The 24322-nt window shown below is 43.1% G+C and overlaps 1 protein-coding gene across 1 annotated transcript in view; it reads right to left on the reverse strand.

The window, feature by feature from the left end:
* The window catches only part of CREB3L2 (cAMP responsive element binding protein 3 like 2), a 108471-nt gene extending 96669 nt beyond the window's left edge, over positions 1-11802 (reverse strand). The window contains exon 1 of the mRNA XM_038373188.2: positions 11165-11802. Within this exon, the coding sequence (XP_038229116.1) occupies positions 11165-11266 (102 nt within the window). The 5' untranslated portion in view covers positions 11267-11802. The remainder of the gene's footprint in view (positions 1-11164) is intronic.
* Positions 11803-24322: the final 12520 nt, after the last annotated feature.

A 24322-nucleotide genomic window follows, 5' to 3' on the forward strand; every position in this document is an offset into this window, starting at 1 on the left:
CCTGATGCTTCACTGCCATGGACAGCATGAAGTCAGAAAAGAAATTACCAAAAGAACACATTTGGACTCCATTTTCTTACCACAGAACTAGGGTTGCCAACTTTCTATTTGCAGAAAACCCAACACCCTTGCCCTGCCCCTTTTCAGAAGCCATGCCCCCTGCTCACTCCATCCCCCTCCCTCAGTCACCGGGCTGGGGCAGGGGGTTTGGGTGTGTGTTTGGGGCGGGAGAGGGCTCCAGCTGCGGGTATGGGCTCTGAGGTGCGGCCGGAAATGAGGGGTGTGTCATGCAGGAAAGGGATCCAGGCTGGGGCAGGGGTATAAGGGGATTGGGGTGCAGACTCTGGGTGGTGCTTACCTCAGACAGCTCCCGGGAAGCTGCTGGCATCTCCCTCCAGTTCCTAAGCAGAAGCACAACCACATGGCTCTCTGTACTGCCTGCGCCTGCAGGCACCGCCCCCTCAGCTCCCATTGGCCACAGTTCCTGACCAATGGGAGCATCTGAGCTGGCGCTGGGGCAGCACGCAGAGTCCATGGCCATCCCTCTGCATAGGAGCTAGAAAGAGATGCCGGCAGCTTCCCGGGAGTTGTGCGGAGCCAGGTAGGGAGCCTGCCTGCACTGCCAACTAGACTTTTAACAGCCCAGTCAGCAGTGCTGACCAGAGCCACCAGGAATGCTTTTTGACCAGGCATTCCAGTCAAAAACCGGACACCTGACAACCCTATATAGAACTCCAGCAGTTTGTGCTAAATGATGAAGCATCTCTCAGTACAACTGCATGGGAAAATCTTTTCTGCTTTTCACTAGTACCAACCACAGAAGAGTAAGATCACATGCAGAAGATTTAAAGCTAGCAAATGGCAAACAAGTAGACTTCCAAGGTGCAGAACAGGCACTAAATCAGGGGTGGCCAACCTGTGGCTCCAGAGCCGCATGCAGCTCTTCAGAAGTTAATATACAGCTCCTTGCATGGGTGCTAACTCCAGCGCTGAAGCTACAGGTGCCAACTTTCCACTGCTCCACCCCACTGCTCCCACTCCACCCCTTACCCCAAGGCCCCTGCCTCTTGCTGCTCCCTCCCCTGAGCCTGCTGCATCCTTGTGCCTCCCCCCTCTATCCCAGAGCCTCCCGTACACTGTGAAACAGCTGATTGCAGTGGGCAGGAGGCACGGGGAGGGAGAGGCTAATAGGCAGGGCTGCCGGTGGGCAGGAGGTGCTGGGGCAAAGCTGATAGGGGCTCCTGATGTATTACTGTGGCTCTTTGGCAATGTACATTGGTAAATTCTGGCTCCTTCTCAGGCTCAGGTTGGTCACTGGCATCTTCACAGTAACTCACTTGGATCAAAAGCAGCTGCAGAAATTGCTCTATTCATGCAAGTCCATCCTATCTAGCTAAAAGAAAAAGGAGGACTTGTGGCACCTTAGAGACTAACAAATTTGAGCATAAACTTTCGTGAGCTACAGCGCACTTCATCGGATATCCCATCCTTTATTTATGCCGTTTCTTTCCTCAGTACCTTTCCAACCTCTCAACTTAGCCTCCTGATGAACAGTGTCCCTCATTCTAAGAGGGACGTTAACCTCCATTCCCCTCATGTTTAATGTTTGTATTTAGCATAACCCAGAGGCTCCTGGTTGAATCAGGGCTTCATGCTGTTAGTCACTGTACAGACACAGAAGCAAATATAGCCTCTAGCCTAAAGGATGTAGGGTTTAAGACAAGCAACATACAAAAGCTGGGGGAAGGGAAGAGAACAAAAATATATTTTACATCAATTTGCTATATTTTATGTATTTACCATCTGATCTTTTTCCTCCAGCCTTCATTTCTGACCTAAGTAATGCACAATAACGTTGACTCAACTGAAAAAAAGGTACTGTTTGCTGCCAAAAAAAGGCTTCACAAGACTAAAACTATTATTATGCATCCCTTATATTTGCCTCAGTCCCTCATCTGCAGCTTAAACAGAACATGCCTAGCCCCAATAGTATTTAATAATTTGCTCCCTAACCAACTGGATTTTTCTTATTGCCTATTCCACATGCCCAAGGAGGAATGCTGTGTTTACGCTTCCACTATGCTCAAATAAATGCGTTAGTCTAAGGCGCCACAAGTACTCCTGTTCTTTTTGCGGATACAGACCAACACGGCTGCTACTCTGAAGCCTACTCTTCCACTATTTCCCCCCCCCCTCTCCCTGCAATTTCAATACAGCAGCATTTACTTTAGAGCAATTACAAGGGACAACCAGTAGGTCACCTGGACACTCTCCACCACCTGCCTCCCACAAAGTAGTGAGGTGCTATGGAGGAAGCCTTTCCCGATAAAGAACTAGAGCCATAGTACAGGACCCAAGTTCCCTATATATAAATTTATTTTATATTTGGAAGACTAAGGCAGCTCTAAATGAGATCCGAGACTGCAAGAGACAATCAAAAGCCCCTATCACTGAAAGACTTAAGCTGATTTTCTCAGTCTCTGCTACTCAGTGTCATGGTTACCTCTGCCAGTAAAGGGTTCTCTGTCTAGAGAGACAGACTTCTGCTTCACTTTTCTACATGGTATTGAATGAGAGAGAGGACCCAGAGGGAAGGCAAAGATGGGGCTTTCTCCCCTGAATTGAGAAAGCTTGTCCAGAGCTATGTTGTGACAGGACCCCTGGGGGGACCAGTTCATTATTCGCATTTCTTGGCAAAGGACTAATTGTTTATGGGATTTTAACACTGGGCCTGACGAACTAGATAATAGCAGCCAAGGAGTTGATATTGGAGCTAGGTTAAGCCTTTGAAAGGTGGCTATTAATCAGTAAAGGGCCTTTTGCCCTCCTAGGGAAAGCAGCAAATCCATATCCTAGTGTGTTCAGGTAACAGGAGAAGTCAGATTTGAAAAGTGGAGATTATGGCCTTGGATCCAGGGCAGGAAGCAGGCCCCAATAAGAGATCTCTGGAAGCACAAGCGGAATTGGTATCTGACATGTGATGCTAACAGGCTGACTAAGGTCGTCAGAGAGGACGACTTCCTTCATGGCATGCAAGCTCTTCGCTTTCCTTTCTGTTGCTTAAATTAAACTGAGAATGCCTCATCTAGTTTAGTTCATGAGAAGTGTAAGCACTTATCTACACAGGGAAGTTTCCCCAATATAGCTATGGCAGAATATTCTATTAGCTATGCTGGTGTAACACCCGTGTGGATATACTATTCTGGAATAAAAAAGTGATTCTATTCCAGAATAAGTTACTTCACTTCCAAAGTCTTGGTCAATGGGCTTGGGCACAGGAGTCCTATCCCAGTGAGTTGTGCTGCCATCAGGTTGCAGCAGGCAAACAAGACAAGGAGGCAGCAAGAGTTTGGGGGTGAGAGGGGTTTGGTCACAGGCCCTATTTTAATACTTTGAGAACAACGGTGAACTTTTTTGCTTGTCTGGAGGCAAAGAAACCCTAGACTAGATAATTCAGAGCTTGGAGGCTCTATTTGGAGAGGAAGAGGAGACACAGAATATAACTGCTACAAGAATATTATATCCATGAGGAAGTGGCAGCCAGAAAACAGCAGAACCAAGTTAAACTATCCCAAATGTGGGTTGAGGGCGGTCATCTGCCTGGTAGCCTATCGTTACTACTACGGAAGATATTGATGCTCATAAAAAGATTGAAAAGAACCCAGTTTTATTCCAAGTCTATTTGAAAAGGATAGTACAAGGCTTGAACAGTTGCCACTCCTAGCAAAGTGTCTCTTTAAAGTATGGTACAGAGATCTCGGAGGAATTCTAAGGCTGTACTCTCTTCCCACAGCTTAGCCAAATGAAAAGCTCTCTGTTCCCAGATGTAGGACAACCCAGTTCGAGTAACGTGAATGATGCATTCATTTGTCCAGACTATCACACACTACCCACTTCCTTGATTAGCAATATACCTTTACATATCTTCAACAGGATCCTTCCAAGTCTTGAAAAACATTTAGCTGGAATATTGTTGACTACAGGCTTCCACAAAGGTACCAAAAATTGTGTTTTCTGTGCTACGTGGGCACACTTGCTATCACCCATGCCCCAATGTCATTCCCAGAACAGATCGCTCTTCTTCTCTACCACAATCATCACAGATTCAGCACCTTAAATGTATAGTTACACGTCAGTCAAAAGCAGCCCAGCTGGAGAAAATCCAATACCCTTATTTTTCTAAATTTAACTGGCAGGAAATATGATAAGGGTAAAGTTTCAAAGCATGTGCTTCTCTCAGCCAGCTTTTATATCAGAGATAATTCAAGTATTCAGCAAATCTCATCAATAACTTTGTTCCTCTTTTTTTTTTTAAATGCTTTAAATGGAAAGTGTAGAGCATAAGTAGTTTGTTTCAAAAGTTATTCAGCTCCTTCATAATTTATAAAGACCGTCTCCAAGTTGTTTATTTAACTTATCTGCCTTTTTAATACATGTATATCTTCTCTTTACTGGGGAGCACTGGCCAATTCGTTAGATGACCTGATTAGTGATGTCACATTAGGCTACAAAGCTGCAGAATTGCCTTCCATGCCCAGTTACAGATGAGTCTTTAGTCAACTCCTTAAGCAGGCAGAGTTAAAACTAAATGTGCAATATGATGAATTGCACTTTTAAATAAATGTACCAGCATTCTCAAAAATCAAAAGAAAATTAACTAAAAAGTTACATTAACCCAGGATTTTACAGGCATTTAAGACAGTTATGTTTTTAACAGAAGCTATTACTTGGCTACCCTGCCAAAAAATTAAATATATTAAAATCAACAAAACGCACTCCAAGCTCAATGGTACACATGCTGTGGAAACACTGAATTTTGCAGTGTGTATGTAAAATTAAGCATCATATCAGATATATTTAACAAATGAAATATAGCCCCAAGTGCCACACATTGAAAAATACAGGCAATCCAAGAAAGTCCATTCAGATGTACTCTTTCTGCAGAAGTCAACAGAATACTAAGCAGATGACAGTGATCAGAGTGTTTGTGAGACAGAGAAAATGAGTCACTGCAAATTCCTGGTGAGATTCATTAGCCTGTAACGGACAAATTTATCTGAAGAGATAAGAACAGCTCAAAGTTTCCCCAACTCTTCTTAGGGGACAATTCTGAACTCTGACATCATTGAACTTTAAGTTTGGTTTTATTTTTGTTCAGGTGCATCAAAGAAGGAAAGCATGATCAGCCTGTTGAGACTCCAGAGCGGACAATACAATCCTTTGCACATGCAAACTGACTGCATACATCCTACAGGCCCACATTCTGCAGGTGTTCAGAAGTTGAAGCATCCATGGCATCAACTGTAGTGTCCTCATGGATTTACATAGCTCACGCAAATGGTATACTGAAGCTTACATTCAGGCCTAAGTTTTCAGAAATGGCTAGATATTTGGACCATTTCAATTTTTAGATGCCTAACTTGCAGCCCTTTCAAAGCCTCCATTTTCAGAGGGCAAATACTCAGCACTTTCAGAAATCGGGCCCCTCTGAAGTGTCTCAAGTTAAGTACTCAAGAATTCAGATACCCAAATTCACTGGTCACTTCTGAAAATTTAGGCCTAAAATATTTAAGTAAACTATGTCCAACATACCTTCTCCAAATGGCCAAACACCTCCAATTCTGCTCCCCATGCATCACCTTTAGAACACTGATGTTCTAGTTCAATACTGATATTAAATCCAGCTGCATTCTGCTGCTATATAGAAGCAGAATCAAGCGATAAATAGGTAAAAACAACAAAATGGGAACGAGATTGCCTCATCGGAATTGGATACACTTTTGACATTTAAAAGTTCTTTACGAGAACCATTTGCCTTTTGACTGCCTTCTAGAAATGGAACAGGTAGTTGGCATTTTACAGAGTGTTTTGTCAACAGATTTATCCATTTCTATCAGGACCTGGTATTTGTCACTGAGGCACGCAGCCCTGCTGTGGTGGCATCAACTGCAAGTCAGCTTATGCAGTCTTGAATTCTAATGTGTTACTGTCTTTTGAACAGTTACCTAAAGGCCTGCTGCCCGCCAAGACCTGCATGCAGCTCCTCAGGGCTCTGTTTCAGAGGATGTCATCAACAGATACAGTGGAGCAGGGAGCAGCATTCCTTATGGTGTTTTAGGCACTGCTGAGATCACCAGTTATGACAACAAAAACAAAAAACTACAGAAGCCCCAAGGGGTTGAATCTGGCCATGGGCAATTTAACTACAGTAGAACCTTGAATTTTAAATAGTCATTTGTTTAAATGTATGTCTACACAGCTCTAATCAATAATTTGAATCTTGAACTGCTTTGGGGGTGTATGGTTAGAGCATTTTTAACTATATAAAGGCAGCTGTCTCTCAGGCAATGTTTCAGTGACAGAAATTTTATCCTTTATATATGCATATACCACATGTTTGACTGCAGAAGGAAAGTAGATCCTTCCTCCTGCCCATAAGTTTTCCTATCACTTTTTTATTTTATCTATCACACATTAATAGAAGGTTGAAAGAGGTCTTGAATAGGCACAAAGGCTGTTCACATCTTTCCTAAATGCATACACATGTCTTTCTGCTTAAAGGTGGGATGCCAGTTTCACTAGCAGAGAGGTGTCTGCTGAAGATTGGGATTTATAAGCAGCGTTTATAACAGTGCATGTTCATCTTCTGAGATGGCACTAATGGGACTGTATTACCAGCTTTTTTACATTTAAATCACAGCTATGTGCCCAGACAAGAATAGGCAAAGACCAGAGGAAGACTCAATCTGCCTGCCATTGGCTGCCAGTAAGATAGTGACATGGCACTGGCACTTCACTAGGGAACATGGGAGGGTCAGCATATCATTTGAGAGAGAAGTGATCAAGCAAATACATCTGTGGTGTTCATCCCACTAAGCAAACAAACAGCTGAAGGCACATAAATCTGACAGCCGCAGGTCTACAGGGGCACTACAGACTCCTCACTGTGCACTCCCATTGCTATTTACGGACACACCAAGCAAGAAACTTGCAGAACAGCTAAGCTAATGAATCCTACAGAATCTGAAGTCTGAACCAGGAAAATGCTAAATTTTTACTCAGTTGAGATGCTCTATGAAAGGTAGTTGGGGAGTCTGTACTTCATTACAGCAGGCACAACATTCCTCCACAGAAACTGTACTTTGCAAATAGTGCGGTCAACTGTAGGAAAAGATGTTTTCTTTCCCTGGGAGGGATTACTATGCAAAACAAATAGTCAAAATAATCATACCATCCTCTCTTTTTGAAATAAACCCACTTCATCATTCATACTATTGGTTGCTTTTGTTTCTCCTTCTATTGGTGGCTTCACTCAGAATTCTTCCAAACATTTCTTGCCTCTGTTTGGGTCCCTTCAGAGGCCTCTTCCTACATGCTCCTAAGAGTCAATGCCCAAGTAGGATTAGTTGCCACACAACAAGCAGAGCACTCTCCATTTAAACACAGCAGAGGCAGGAGCACTGTTTCTGACCACTGGGCCTCCAGAATGCCATTTATTTTGCAAGCTATACACATTTCAAGTAGTCAGTAACTGGATTCAGAAACAGGGTGACCAGATAGCAAGTGTGAAAAATCAGGACAGTGGATACGGGTGGGGAGAAATAGACACCTATATAAGAAAAAGCCCCAAATATCATCAAGACTGTCCCTATAAAATTGGGACATCTGATCACCCTATTGGGAAAACACATGTATGTTGGGTGAGAAATTGTGGCCACCCAAGCTCTGAACTTTAAATTAGGGAAATATTTCTGGCTGACAGTATGAATTAGAATGGCAATTCAATCTTTGTCACGGACAAAGTTCTAAACAGTAACTAGAAGTAACATCCCAAACACAGCTATAAAATCCAACAGAATATTCTCAGAGGGGTCCCTTGTTTCATTCAGAACATATTTAAAAAAACCACACAGAGAGAGAGGGCGAGAGAGAGAGCGCACGCACACATGCGCGTGCCCTTCAACAGAACAGTGCAGCGCTTCCTGTCACTAAAGCTTCTACCAGCTCATTAAAGAAATCTAACATAGGATTGCTTTCCCCCCAGAGCTATCCGAAGATATAAATTGTGCAAGGCATAAGAAATTTCAATGACAAAGCAGTTAAACAAGATAGTTAAAGAAAGACAGTTACAGTATGTAACTGACAGCCTGCCTTCTAGCTGCATTAAACTTCAGAACTTGCAACAGGCATGCTTCCTAGGACCCTAAGACCACACTGCCCAGCACACAGCAAGTTAGGCCTTATATGGTTATTCATGTTTCTGCACATAGACTAACACAAGATCTTTGCTGTGATGCAGAATTATGACACTGCACAGTGGCACTATGGTATGTCACAGTTCACAGATGACAACCTTTTATTCCTTTATTTACCTGGGTATATTAGTACTCACAAAAGTGAGTCACAGATAGGACTGCCTAAACTGAGCCAGGCATAGCACAGGTAAATGCTGAGCAAGCTTCCTCATACAGCTCTGCCAGCACACCTCAGCCCTCACCTATAGTAGTCCCTGGAATTACAATCTTGGGCTTCTCCTGAGCAGAGATTCACCAGTTGTCAACTTTTATTACTTTATGCTGTGCACACACATTGGACTTGAATGCACCCTCTCCATCCACACACTTAAGAAAATGTTACTCATTTTCACCTGAGATCAGAGACTAAGGTCTGCAGACCTGAAAGGCCAGCACATGCCTACAAAACTCCTCCTGCGTTAGAGACAAGTAACAGCTGGAGGCCTAACAGGTTTGGTTGAGGCTGTTTTCCCCCCCCTTCTTGTTTTGCTTTTTGTTGTTTTTAAGATAGGTTGTAGAAAGAGAGAGAGGTTGGCAAATAGAGTTAAATTTCAGATATTTGTTGGCCCTTTATAACTATTCCCCCAAGGACTTTGCATCTTTGTTTTTTAAAGGCATAAAATAGCATTTGTGCTGCAACAGTAATTTCCCACCATAGAAAGATGGTTAATATTGGAAACCAGCATGGTAACCTAATGATAGGACTCTGTATTTCCATGGAAGAGAAGAGAAAAGAGTTCAGTTAATGATCTTCATCTCTGCTTGCCAGGACTGATAGGAAGTGATAAAACATTCTGCCTTTGCAGGACAAGATCAGAGTTGGAGGGAAGACAGACAAGAGATCCTTGTGACACAACAGCAGCCCCTTTGATATGTTAAGCCCCACTGATGGCCTCCAAAGGGAAAGGGAGCCCCAGCCAAAAATAAAGTTGCCATAACTGTTATGGTAGGCAGTGGTGAAGAGTGGGGCTCATGAGTTCAGTCCAGAGATTATACAAGTATACTTCCAGGGAAGAACCGAGACAAACATGCCTACAGCTTCACCAACAGCTGCTACCAAAAGCAACTAAACTGGAATCTGAGGATTCAAATGCAATTTTAAAACTAAAGCCATGTCCACACCAGGGAAAAAAGGTGGGTTAACTATCACATTAGTACTACCACTATCTTTGTCTAAATTAGGATTTTAATACACTAAAATCCCTATGTAAACAAGGTAATTGTAGTTTTAATATGCCAATTATCACACCTTTCCCCCCCCCCCCCCAAGACAGACAGCCTATAAGGAAGAACTTACCAGAGGGATTGCTTAGCCATGCCATAGGAAAGCATTTCACATGCCAGGGTTAGACGCATGATTAGAGTGAGGGTTTCTGTAGCCAATGTAACCTATGTCCAAATAAACTTTTTTGTAGTGGTCCAATAAAATAAATTACTTCACCCACCTTGTCTCTCAAATATCCTAGGACCAACACAGCCTCAACTCTGCATCCCAATAAAACTAAAAGCCTACTAAACAGAGAGTCAATTCCAAATTCCTCAGCTTTACAGTAACTAGTAAAATCAAGTAATCTGCACCATGTTAGAATTCAATCACTTGGTACACTAAACACACAAACCAATTTTTCTTCAATATTTTGTAGAATTCAGTCAAAGCTTGGCCCATTTCCACCCAACAAGAGTTTGTCAGCCACTATAAAAAGTTAAGATCTTCAGTAGAATATATTTTTTCTCTCTGACCTGGCTGTGGGAGATTGCATAGTATTCTGCATTGTTTGCCTGGAGGAACTACATTTCCCCCCTTTCCCGTGATGCCCTAGGAAAACCCACTTTTGGCCTTATTTTGGGTGAAGTGGCTTTTTTTGCACACTGCAGTAAATCATACATCTGGCTGCAGCTGTGCCTTTGATAACAATTAGTGCATTTTTCAGAGGAGGATGAAGTGTTTTCTCTCCTTATACCCCCAATCCACCACAAAAATCTTCTAGGAGGTAGGGCTCCAACTCCCTTTCAAGCATAACCTCTAATGATGGTGGTGGGCTGCAAAAACACAGGAACCAGTTCCTCAGAATTTCAAAGTCTTGGATTTCATCCAATTGCAGAATAAACCCACTATGGTAAAGTCCTGAAGTCTGTTATTTTCTTACTGATGCTTTAAGTTAAACCTTTACAAACCTCTTAAATTTACACAGAGGGGGAAAGGAGGAATCCAAACTACAAAATCACACACCCATGGCTGCTGCTACAGTTTAAATAAAATATGAAATTTCAGTCATTTTTAAAACGGCTTAGGATCCAACAGCACCTTAATGCACTCTAAGGGTTCTCCCTATATGCTCACAGTCACTCTCATTTGGAAGGATGTGAAGAAATGAAAATGCATTTCAGTAATGTCCTAGTTGCATCTGTTTTTCTAGTTACCACCCCAATTAAAATTCCAAATGCCAGACTCCCTCCCCAGTCATTATTAACTGTAAAACCATTTTAGGGCTTCCCCCAAATACATAACCCAAATGGGGCCCAGCTCTACCCTGGGTTTCTTCAGCCACCCAGCTGGAATGACAAAGAAAAGCTAGACTTAAAGGGAAGGAAAAGGGATGACTCACACTTTTCAGGCGCATTCATAATTTCACAAGGAAGACTTCTGAACACCTCCTACACTGAGTATTCACAAGAATTCCTGATAACAGGGCAGCTTAACTCTAGGCAGATGGGTGCTAGCCCAACTCCTGCTCCTCCTCCACCCCCAAAGAGAGAAGCTAACCCCCCCCCCATTAGAATTACTGCACACCCTCCCGCTTTGACAAGACGAACACACATTAGTGTCCGTACAGAAGACGGACAAACAGCCCAGCACTGCTGTTTCTCACCGTATTGTTTAGCAGGGAATCGGAGTCCACCAGTTCTGACAGCTCACTCAGCTTTCGATCCCAGTGCAACAGGTTCTGCTCCCCATTTTCCAATACTTCCATGATCAGTTAGAACCACAATAAAAGCCAAGGGAGATAGGATAGGTGTATTTGGGCACACTTCACTATTGACACTCTGCTCACACACAGCAGCCTTATTCCATATGACCAAAGCTCTCCTTCTCCTCACTCTCTTTGTACTTAATACTCCCTCAAACTCTATAGCTATATCAATTTAAGTTGAGACAACTTTCCAGAACAAGCCCTACTCTCCTTTCTCCAGTGCTCAGAGCTACAATCCCCGTATTGTTTGCACACGGCTGATCTGCATTAGAATGAACGCGTGTGTGTGTTTGAGTTTAATAGGGAGTGAGTTTCCTCTATCAGCTGGAGACCCTCCCCACAGCTGCTCACAATCGAGACTCAGACTGACACCAGCAGCCTTCCTTCCCCACCCCCTTCAGATGCTGGCTCCCCCTCCATGAAAACTGCCAATCACTGAAGGGAAGCTGGCTGGTTTCAGAGACTCTGCCCAATCAGAATTAAGGAACTAGCCTCCGGACTGCACTATTTCCACACCTCTCCAGCGGTGGAATGTGGGCGGGGGTTCCCTGGCCTGCTTCCCCCCGTGGGGAGGCCCCTCCCAGGCCCCACCGTAGCCGATGGGTTTGCTTTCCTTTGGCCAATAGAACCTGCCCCCACCCTCCCAGCTGCGCCGCTGGGCCGGCAAAACGGTGGGACTGACAGTTGCTTTAGCCAATGCAATAGCGACAAGAATACAGCCTGGGGAAAGCCCCGCCCGCGCTAGAGAAGCAAAAATGCAAACAGCGAGTGCCGTGAGAATGCGCGCAGCTGGGGAAGCAGGCAGGCTGGGGGCCTTCCCCAGACCCGGCAGTTCTGTGTCTCGTTCCCCAGTTAGCCTAAAGCCATCTTACAACACACAAGCTTTCGCTGTGCGCTTCCATGAGGCACTTGCCATCTCCTTCCAGTTCTCACAACTATATTGCTCTGAAAGTCTGGCTTGAAACTAAAAGGAGGACTCGTGGCACCTTAGAGACTACCCCATTTATTAGAGCATAAGCTTTCCTGAGCTACAGCTCACTTCATGGGATGCAAATGCCACGCACTTGCAAAGGCATCCGATGAAGTGAGCTGTAGCTCACGAAAGCTTATGCTCTAATAAATGGGGTAGTCTCTAAGGTGCCACGAGTCCTCCTTTTCTTTTTGCGAATACAGACCAACACGGCTGCTACTCTGAAACCTGCCTTGAAACTGTTTATGTAGTCCCAGCCCCTTGCTCTGATTGCAAAAAGAAAAGGAGGACTTGTGGCACCTTAGAGACTAACAAATTTATTAGAGCATAAGCTTTCGTGAGCTACAGCTCACTTTACTCCTTTTCTTTTTGCAAATACAGACTAACACGGCTGCTACTCTGAAAGTTGCTCTGATTGGTTGCCCTGTCTCCTATTCTGCCAGGTACTGGCACAGGTCACACTGGGATTACTCAGGTGCTTAAAACTAAGCACATGCTTTAGTGCTGTGGTAGGTCAGGGCCAGCAGGGTGCTCTGCCCTTTGTAGGATAGAACCTTAAGTCCCAGATTTGCTACAAGTTTTTAATCATTCAAATGATGTGAAATTACATTTCACAGGGTGACTGGCCCCTTTAAGAGGACATGGGCCAGCCCCACCTGTGTCTGATCAGCTGTGTCCCAGTTGAGGCTATGGGGCTAGATGTCAAGTGATAGGCTGAAGAGCACTTGGCCCTTATAAAGGCCAGCAAGTGCCCAGGTGGGCTGGAGAATATTAGGAGGGTTTGTAGTAGAAGCTGGACTAGTGGAAAGAACTTGTCTATTTAGAGACTCTTAAGCAAACATGCTGGAGAGTGAGCACTGCAGGGACTAGGTAGACTCTTGCAGTTGGGTCAAGGACCCAGAAGGGCTGAGAAAGGTGAGGGCAAAGCCTTTGGGGAATTGTGGCTCCATTCTAGGCAGAGGAGCTACTTTACTTTGTTTATGTTTTCTGTTTAACCAATAAATGGTGCTTTGAGATAATAGCCTAAAACAGACTCTAGCGTGTGGCATTGATTGCTCCTGGGCCAGTGAGTCGGTCCACCAGTGTACAACTGGAGCTGGTCAAAAAGTTTCTGATTAAACCGTCTCCCAGTGGAAAAATGCGGAGTTGGCTAAATTAGATTTTTCTGTGGAAATGTATTGATTTCATAACATTTAAGGGGAAGTTATTGGAACATTGTTTCAACTTTGTTATAATATAATTTATAAAGTAATGTAAAAGTCAAAACACTTCAAAAAGATAGTTTCAAGATTTCTAAAATAAAATATTTCAAACATTTCATTTTGTGGGAAATCTAGACTTTTCATTCAGCTGTGGAATGACAAGTTTTTGAAATGCCAAAGTTTGCTGCAGAGCAGAGATGCCGTTTCTAACCAGCTCTACAGGCAAAATAGTTCATAGTATTTGCCATTGCCTACAGGGCCCTTTGTCACTGTGCCTGTTCTACTCCTGGGGGAATTATGCACCGGTGCAGCATTCATATCCCCCTGCAGATTTTTTTTTCTCTCCAAAATAATACATTCCATGGGAGAGGTGTTGCAATTATACTTTTTGCCCAGCAGGGGCTGCTGTGGTGCCAAAAGAGAAGGAGGCCTGCCACAGAGAGGGAGAGACCATAGGCTGCTTTTTCTCACAGCATCCTGCTTGTCGGGCCAGGTGAGGGGGGGGAATGGTGTATATATGGGGGATGGACAGAGTAAGGCATATTGGGCTGCTGAGGGGAGTCATGTAGACTGGGGTTCAGAAAGGCTATTGAGGGGGATAGACTGGGATGGTGGCACAAGAACTAATGGGGCACCAGCACTGAGCCAGGAGCTGAATGGGAGGGGGTGCAGGGACACATGAGGACAGGAGGAGGGGACGCAGGGAAAGAAAGGGACTGGACAGATATTCCTGACTGAATGGGAAAGGCTCGGGGTCAGCCAGGGTCTGCATGGAGGAGACTCCCCAACTCCCTAACAATTCCCCCCCAAAAACCTGTTCCATACTTCTCCCCTCCACCCCTAACCACCCTCCAAGTTCACTTCCACCAATTACTTCCCTCTCTCTCAGCTCCTCCATTACCTCTGACTCCCCCAAACCTTTGCCCTGTTTCTGAGGGCTGTGGGAAATAAGTTTCTGTATTGTAGTTTAAATGAATTATTACTCAAAGTTCTGTATTAATATGTCTAGTAAGGAATCTGTCAAAAACATTTCCGGAACATTTTTTGTTGTCCGCATTGTTACAGGTATTACTTGCTGACAGGTATTTTGAAATAAATTACCAACATAATTAAAACTGGCATGATTATAGTGTTGTTTTGGCAAATAAAATATGCAGAATTTTAAAATATTGTGTGCAGAATTCTCTCTCCCCCCCCCCCCCCGAGTACTTCTCCTACTTAACCCCAGCCATGAGAGATGCCAATCTCATCTGTCAGCTTCTCATACACGTGGTCTGAGGCTTTCTTCCACACAAAACATCCTCTCTGCGCTGATCCATAAGCCCCCCGCCTGCCACTTTCCCTCCTCCACAGCCCACCCTCTGCCATGAAGTCTATAAGAAATTAGATAATTAATGTTTGCTAGGTTGAGGGCATGAAGCACTTTGATTTTTTTTAAAATCATAAATGTGTGTATATATAACCTGCTTACATTTTATTGTATCCCTCCCCTGACACCTTTCATGTGTCACTCATCTTCAGTTGCAAACTGGTCAGGTCAGTGATTGTCTTTGCATTTGCAAATGCGAAATGGCTTAAGGCATGAACTGAAGACTGTTTGCAGTAACAAACTAATAAATTCCTTTTCTTCCTGTCAGAGATCCTTATGGGCAATTATGCCCCAGGATCTCCCACATTCATACTCCACCCAGCAAATAGCACTGGGAGGGGAAGAAGGAAAACAAATAAATTAAGTTTAAGAATGAGAGCAAACTTTACATTAACGGATGACTGTTTATTTAGGCATACTGTCTTGGCTGTTAGCTTAGTGATTTACCTCAGAACGCAGCTGACGCTTTCTGCATTTAATAGCAAAAGCAAATACTGTTGCATGAAAGAAAAGGAGAGTACTGGTGGGTGAATTATAAATCCCTGGAATATAAAACATAGGTCCTGTACATCAGGAGGGAGTTCTGTGACATAAGCAGCTACACAGAGCACTGACAAGTTAAACTGTTTCAGAGGGAAGGAAGTGAGCTGTAGCTCACGAAAGCTTATGCTCAAATACATTTGTTAGTATCGAAAGTGCCACAAGTACTCCTTTTCTTTTTGCGAATACAGACTAACACGGCTGCTACTCTGAAACCTGTTTCAGAGGGGTAGCCATGTTAGTCTGTATCAGCAAAAACAATGAGGAGTCCTTGTGGCACCTTAGAGACCAACAAATTTATTTGAGCATAAGCTCTTGTGGGCTAAAACCCACTTCCTCAGATGCATGGAGTGGAAAATACAGTAGGGAGGTATCAATACAGTTAAACTATGAAGTTTTGGTGATAGCGTATGAAAAACAAAAGGGATCTGAAGAAGAGGTCAAAGTGGAGGCAGTTTGTTTTACAGCACTGGTAATAATAGGAAATAGTCTTCCTCTAGGGCAAAGGTGGTAGAGACTGAGTCATTGGCATCTGACAATTGTTCTGTGGCCTGCATGAAGTTCACTGATTATTTCAATCCTATTTATTGATCCTAGTTGGTAGTTGGAGAAAGGCCAAGAACCGAATGAGCCTAGCAGTTGAATTAACTCCCCAGAACAAAGCTGAAGCACAGTAAGAGGGGACATATGGGTGAATTTGCACTGCCACTGCTTGTACCATACCTGTCCTACAGGCAGAACATCAGAGAACTATGTTCTATAGCAGGGGTCGGCAACCTGTCAGAAGTGGTGTGCCAAGTCTTCATTTATTCACTCTAATTTAAGGTTTCGTGCGCCAGTAATACATTTTAACGTTTTTAGATAATCTCTTTCTATAAGTCTATAGTATATAACTAAACTATTGTTGTATGTAAAGTAAATAAGGTTTTTAAAAATGTTTAAGAAGCTTCATTTAAAATTAAATTAAAATGCAGAGCCCCCCAGACCAGTGGCCAGGACCCGGACAGTGTGAGTGCCACTGAAAATCATCTCGTGTGCCATAGGTGCCCATCCCTGTTCTACAGGGAATATTTCTGCACTGGCCTAGAGATTGAGTCATAGAATTTAGAGATGGATTTGATTATCCAATCTGTCATTTTTCACCAAAATTATTTCACTTTTTAAAAAGTGAAAGTAGGACACTATAAAATGAGTAACTTTTCAATTGCCCATTATCAACAGATTACACAGCAAGTGAAGCCTAGAACAAAAATGGCTATTGTGTCAGATGTTGATACCAAATGTTTCTAATTAAATGATATCTACTATTTAACAGCAACTAGGCATGCAATTAGTTGCTCATTAGTGTACACTTAGCCCAGTGATTTTCAACCTGAGGGTCCACAGATTGTCTAAGGGGTCCACACAAGGTTGTCATTACCACCGAACAGTGTCTTTCAAGCTGGGTGTCTGCAGACTAAGATTTCCAAAGGGGTCCGCACCTCCATTTGAAATATTTTAGGGGACTGCAAATGAAAAAAGATTGAAAACCACTGCCTTAGCCTATCAATGTATAGAAATTAAGAATTTTCTGACAGAAGTAGAGAAAAACATCTGACTCAGTATTTAGTCTAAATCATATTTCTGTATCCATCTGTCTCATTTTATACTTAGAGTATAAACCCAATGGGGCAAGGACTGTCTTTCTGTTGTATTTGTACAGCACCTAGCACAATGGGATCCCTGGGTGGTGTCCTAGGCATGATGATAATACAAAAATAATAAAGCACATTTCAGTTATGTAAAGGTTAAGTTGAATTAGCTGCACACAAACTGAAATGCTAGGTGGAGCAGTGGATTAATTATTCACTAGCCTTTTATTTCTGTAGGTTCAGGTGTAAGTTTTCCTTAGATCTCATGAACATTATTTTGGGCTCATCCTAGTTTGCACTTGTGCACCTCATGAACAAAAGAGAAATCACTGCCTAATCTGGACTCTTCACTTGAGAAAATAAGGTGTGGAATAACAAGGCTTGTTACACTTCAAAACTGAAATATAAAGTGTTCAGAAATTAGGGTTATGTGGGCAATCCGAGTATCTAGATATTTGTTTACATATAGTCATGTCAAGGTCCAAAAATAGAATGGGGTACACAGTAGGAACAGAACTGAGGCAAACTGACAAATCAGCGTAAGGGAAGCTTACAGTGAGTCCTTATGCTATACCTAAATTTGCAAATGACACCACTGTCTTACTTTCAAAGGTCGTAAATTCAATCACACAAAAATGTAAAAAGAAACAGGAAGGAAAACATCCAATTGTTCTGAGTGCTTAGACTAATCAAAGGCTTCCTGGCACCTGATGCAAACAAGTAGCGTTTCCCATACAGTGCACACAAGGTCATTTCTTCAAACACAGAGGAGTATTTAAAAAAAAAAATTGTGAAGCTTTATGAGATTCCTAGCATCTAGTTATAATCACATGTTAACACCTCTGGTAGCTGAACTTAAAGAAAACCTTGGAAGTTTCTGTTTTCGTATTCATTAGGCATTATTGTCTTTGGATTTAATTAAAAACTGAACATTGTAATCTTACGAACTGTCTGGTTCTAATCTGTTTCATATTACTGAGTACAAAAGATTTTAGAGGAAAAGGTCTGAGATATTAGAATGTGAATTGTAAAAATGCAGAAAAACTGGATGTCTTAGCAATACAACACTACTTTAATACTCAATCCAAACATTATGTACAGAAATTGCAGAAGATAGCCTTCTTCATATTCTTCCCTCTGAACAATACAGCAATACAAATGATTAGAGGTGGTAGAAAATTGGAATTTCCATCCATTGTGAAATTCTGATATTCTGAAATTTGTTTTCATCCTCAGCTGGGACAAAGAGCTGAAATATCAAGAGAGAGTTTTCAAGGCAAACTAAAAAAAAAAAAAAATCCTGAATCAAAATGCTTCATTTCAGTTTGTTGAAACATTCTGGGTCAGTTCAACATTAATCTGCATCTTGATGAGTTGCCCCAATGCATCACCAAAGTTGTAATTTGCGTTCCTCATGCCCCCATTCTACTCTGAGACTACATCTCCCATGCTGCATCACCACTTTGATTCAACCTGAAGGGAGACAGTGGTGCATCATGGGAGACATCATTCAGCCATATAGCTCAGCCCATAGAGAATGGTGACAAATCTGAGGAACTGTCCCAGATTTAGGTGTTATTAGAGGAGCTTTTGGAACAAATCGATAAACTAAACAGTAATAAGTCACCAGGACTGGATGGTATTCACCCAAAAGTTCTGAAGGAACTCAAATGTGAAATGGCAGAACTACTAACTGTAGTCTGTAACCTATCATTTAAATCGGCTTCTGTACCAAATGACCAGAGGATAGCTAATGTAATGCCAATTTTTAAAAAGGGCTCCAGAGGTGATCCTGGCAATTACAGTCCAGTAAGCCTGACTTCAGTACCGGGCAAACTGGTTGAAACCAAAATAAAGAACAAAATTGTCAGACACATAGATGAACATAATTTGTTGGGGGGAAGAGCCAACGTGGTTTTTGTAAAGGGAAATCATGCCTCAACAATGTACTACGATTCTTTGAGGGGCTCAACAAGCATGTGGACCAGGGAGATCCAGTCGATACAGTGTACTTAAATTTTCAGAAAGCCTTTGACAAGGTCCCTCACCAAAGGCTCTTAAGCAAAGCTAGCTATCATGGGGTAAGAGGGAAGATCCTCTCATGGATTGGTAACTGGTTAAAAGATAGGAAGCAAAGGGTAGGAATAAATTATCAGTTTTCAGAATGGAGAGAGGTAAATAGTGGTGTTCCACAGGGGTCTGTACTGGGACCAGTCCTATTCAACATATTCATAAATGATCTGGAAAAAGGGGTAAACAGTGAGGTGGCAAAATTTGCAGATGATACAAAACTATTCAAGATACTGCAAAGAGCTTCAAAAGGATCCCTCAAAACTGGGTGACTGGGCAACAAAATGGCAGATGAAATTCAATGTTGATAAATGCAAAGTAATGCACATTGGAAAACATAATCCCAACTATACATATAAAAGGATGGGAACTAAATTAGCTGTTACCACTCAAGAAAGAGAACCTGAAATCATTGTGGACAGTTCTCTGAAAATGTCAACTCAATGTGCAGCAGCAGTCAAAAAAGCGAACAGAATGTTGTAAGAAAGAGATAGATAATAAGACATAAAATATCATATTGCCTCTATATAAATCCCTGGTATGCCCACATCTTGAATACTGGGTGCAGATGTGGTCGCCTCATCTCAAAAAAGATATATTTGAATTGAAAAAGGTTCAGAAAAGGGCAACAAAAATGATTAGGGGTATGGAATGGCTTCCATATGAGGAGAGATTAATAAGACAGGGACTTTTCAACTTGGAAAAGAGGCGACAAAGGGAGGATATGATAGAGGTCTATAAAATCATGGCTGGTGTGGAGAAAGTAAATAAGGAAGTGTTATTTACTCCTTCTCATAACACAAGAACTAGGGGTTACCAAATGAAATTAATAGGCAGCAGGTTTAAAACAAATAAAAGGAAGCATTTCTTCACACAATACACAGTCAACCTGTGGAACTCTTTGCCAGAGGCTGTTGTGAAGGCCAAGGCTATAACAGGGTTCAAAAAAGAACTAGATAAGTTGATGGAGGATAGGTCCATCAATGGCTATTAGCCAGGATGGGCAGGGATGGTGTCCCTAGCCTCTGTTTGCCAGAAGCTGGGGATGGGAGATGGGATGGATCATTTGATGATTACCTGTTCTGTTCATTCCCTCTGGAGCACCTGGCATGGGCCACTGTTGGAAGACAGGATACTGAGCTAGATGGATCTTTGGTCTGACCCAGTATGGCTGTTTTCATGTTCTTATATAAATTGGGCATGAGGAACTTCAATCAGGCACCACAGCAGCTCAAAGAAGATACATATTAAATGTCAAACAGAGGCTGAATGTTTGTTTGGTTCAGCAAACTAAATTGTCCAGCTTGGGTCAACCTAAAAACAAGGTATTTAGTTTTTATTTTCCCTTGTGGAAAATTGAAAAATTTCAGCAAAGGCCCATGGAAAATTTCAGTTTTGCGGAAATTGCATTTTCCTCTGAAGAACATTGATGAAAAATTCCAAGCCATTTTTACAAATGATCTTGTTAAGATAAGTGCTTTTAAAATGTTATAGATCATGCACCTCAGTACAGTACAAGCATCTGATGGTATGGAAGACATCTGAAGCCATATTATTAGCACCAAAGGAGTGCAAATTCACTGTGTCCCAGCCTTGTAAACAATGTTGCCAAATAAGTGACAGTGGGCCAGCCCTGAAAGATGTAGGTCTTGAAATTTGAAAGTGAAAGTCCTCTTCCAGAAATGTCTATTCTTTTATTAGAAGGTATCTTGTTTTAAATGCCTTTGTGGCTACTCTTTGGATGAAAAACCCTTTTCTAACGAAAGGGACTCGTACCACTTTGCTGGCTGAAATTAAATCCCTCTAAAATTACTTGCTGAGAGACAAATTCTTTGGACTAGCAAAAAGAAAAGGAGGACTTGTGGCACCTTAGAGACTAACAAATTTATTTGAGCATAAGCTTTCGTGAGCTACAAACAAATGTGTTAGTCTCTAAGTCCTCCTTTTCTTTTTGCGGATACAGACTAACACGGCTGCTACTCTGAAATCTTTGGACTAGGACATTAAATATTTTGCCTGAGTGAGAAAGGTAAAGGACAATCAGGGCCGTCCCTAGCCATTTGAGGGCTGTGTGGAGCCCCAGGCCTTCCCCCCCCCCAGGGTCTGGGAGGCAGGAGCTGTGGGGGCACTTTTGGGGGGCCCCACAGGCCCAGAGTGGCCCGGGGGATTAGTGGGGGGCTGGGAGGAGCCCGCTCCACTTCCCTTGCCCCAACCCCAGCCATGTTGCTCAGGGGAAGGGGCTTGGGGGAAAGGACCCCCCACATACACTCACCGGCGCGCAGCGGAGCAGCCCGCTCCACTCCACCAGCTCCCAGCCGCGGCGCTCCGCTTCCCGCCGCCGGTGAGTGCGGGGTCACTGGGGGAAGAGGCAGAATGGGGGCAGGCCGGGGGTGGGGCAGGGGGGCAGGGTAAGAGGCAGGGCGGAGGGAGTTGTCCGGGGCCCCACACCCCACTGGCGACGGCCCTTCACCCTTGCAGTTGGCGCAGCCCACAGCTGGATAGGGCTAGTGCCGTCACCTGTGCAGCACGCGGCTGCCTAGGGCACCATGAAATTTGCACCGCCCCAAATTTCATGGTGCCCTCCACAGCTGCGTATGCCTAAGGGCGGCCCTGAGGACAGTAGTATTTGCCCTGTAAGTCACAGAAGTTGAAAAAAAAAAACCCACATTAAAACGAGAAAGCGGATGCTCTATTGTGACTTTGACTATTTGTTTAGTGAATGTGCTGCGGATCCAGGGTTAGACAAGGTGGTGTTTGATCAGGGGCAGAGGACTGAACTTTCCCCTCTTAATGCTTCTTTTGGGGAGGAAGCTTTAATTGATGAACAAATTGCACAATCCGCCTATTTCCCCTCCGTTAAAGCACTGTCTGGAAAGTGGATACTTTGGGTAAACAAGTGTGTTCCCTTTCCCATCCTAGCCATTCTTTTCATCGCAAGCACAATTATGTCTCTCTACCCAAATCTTGCTTCCTTCACCAAATTAGACCAGTCTCTTTGTCAATTACTGCTCTCTTATAATTGAATCTTTAACTTTCAGTTAGGATGGGGAGGGCAGGTCACAAATGCAGGAGTATTCAAAAGGGAACCAATATAAAAAAGAGAGGGAGGACAATTCATAGTAAAAACCAATGGCAAAATGAGAGAGTGAGTGTGAGTGGCTCAGGGGTTTGGCCATTGGCTTTGGTGCCTTTCATCTCCCCTGTTACCATCAGATGCCTGTTTATCAGCCTATAAGAACTGAGTTAAGTGATCAAAATCCAGTAGTCAGGTGGCCTATGGCCACATAAAACCCACGCCCCCCAACTAGCAATCTCAGCAGAAAGGCCACTGACCAAATGGGTGTGGAGACTGAACTCTCCTCTTACCTGGGGTGGCCCAACCTGGTTGGAGCTGAAGCAAACTGGTGGTATGGGGAAGCATCCATTGTCACTGTCTGAGTTATACCACTGCTGTTAATAAACAGAGTATAATCTTCACAGTTGTCCATCTAGCATTGATACAGGAGCAGTGAATCTCTCATCTATCCAACTCACATTGTGCCTGCTATTTTATTAAAATGAATGTTAAGTCTCTGCTATTTTGATCTATACTGCTTGTAAAGGGCCTCTATTTGGTAGTGAGAAATACAACTGTTGTGTATGCAATACAAGGTGCTGTGAAGCTTCCGAGGGGTAGCCATGTTAGTCTGGATCTGTAAAAGCGGCAAAGAGTCCTATAGCACCTTATAGACTAACAGACATATTGGAGCATGAGCTTTCATGGGTGAATACCCACTTCGTTGGATGCAACTTTAGTGTAAAGTCATTAACACTATATGGGGGCAGCCACATACATGTGCAAGACTCAAGTTTTGGGCTGTAGAACAACAATTCTTGAGGAAGAAACTGAATTAAGAAGGGGTTGCTAGAAAGTGGCAATGCGTACCAAGTGCCAGAAAGGAGGAAAGAGAGAGCAGGCAAAGAATCCTTCCAGAGAATATAAATTACCTAGTATCCAGGTACATGGAACAGCAACCAATACCCACAACTGAATAGACTGTGTGTCATTGTTCATGAGCAGACATGCTGCTAAGGAAACAGACAAGACAAATATCTCTTCCTACAAGAGAAAAAATGCTATAACATAGGTAAGGATCATACACAGACATGCTTATCCCTACTCTCCCCTGAATCTTCCCCCTCATGTTTGTTTCCTCTGTCCTGGGTCAGAGACTAGGCTAGTTTCTACCATGCTGTAAATCCAGGTTATTTTTCAATATTTCATACTTTTCATGTTGGGGGCCAATCTAACAATGCTTTCCATCCTATACATCCAGGTACACGTATGTTTATCTTTAGTTTATGATTCTCTCTTTGTGTAAAATTGTTTCCTCTTCCTCATCTTCTAGAATCTTATTTGGTCTGGTTTTCTAACATATGAGAGTGTTACTGATTGGTATACTTTGCAACCACTGATCTCTGATGTATAGGGAGATAGAAAAAAAAGGAGGTTGTTCTGTGTATAGGCCAGGTCATAGGGAGGGGGAAAGCTTCAGTTTTTCTTTGAAGCAGAATAGCTGATGGAAGGCATTGGAGACATGGAAGGCCAAACAAGCTAAGGGTAAAAGATACAAGGCCACTACACGAGGGCTGAAAATAGATATACTCACACTGGACATTAGGAAAAAACTCATGGGATGTATAGTGTTGTCTTACCTATTGGGAAAATGGAAAACAGCAACATACTGGGCAAATTCTATTTTATTTTACACCCATGTAACCCCACTCCTTTAGCATCATTGCAGAGGTGTAAATCAGAGCAGATTTTTTTCTCAGTGTGTTCAGAGATGAAGTAAAAGAATACATATTAGATGGGTGGGATCTGAGTTACCCAGGAAAGAATTTTCTGTAGTATCTGGCTGGTGAATCTTGCCCATATGCTCAGGGTTTAGCTGATCACCATATTTGGGGTAGGGAAGGAATTTTCCTCCAGGGCAGATTGGAAGAGGCCCTGGAGGTTTTTCGCCTTCCTCTGTAGCATGGGGCACAGGTCACTTCCTGGAGGATTCTCTGCTCCTTGAAGTCTTTAAACCACAATTTGAGGACTTCAATAGCTCAGACATAGGTGAGGTTTTTCGCAGGAGTGGGTGGGTGAGATTCTGTGGCCTGCATTGTGCAGGTCAAACTAGATGATCATAATGGTCCCTTCTGATCTTAGAATCTATGAGAGAAATAAAAAAATGTAAGATTGACAGTACTGAAGAATGTCTTCTATTAAACCACATCAGTGCGCAG

The sequence above is a fragment of the Dermochelys coriacea genome, chromosome 1 (assembly GCF_009764565.3).
Source record: "Dermochelys coriacea isolate rDerCor1 chromosome 1, rDerCor1.pri.v4, whole genome shotgun sequence".
Taxonomy (NCBI): domain Eukaryota; kingdom Metazoa; phylum Chordata; order Testudines; family Dermochelyidae; genus Dermochelys; species Dermochelys coriacea.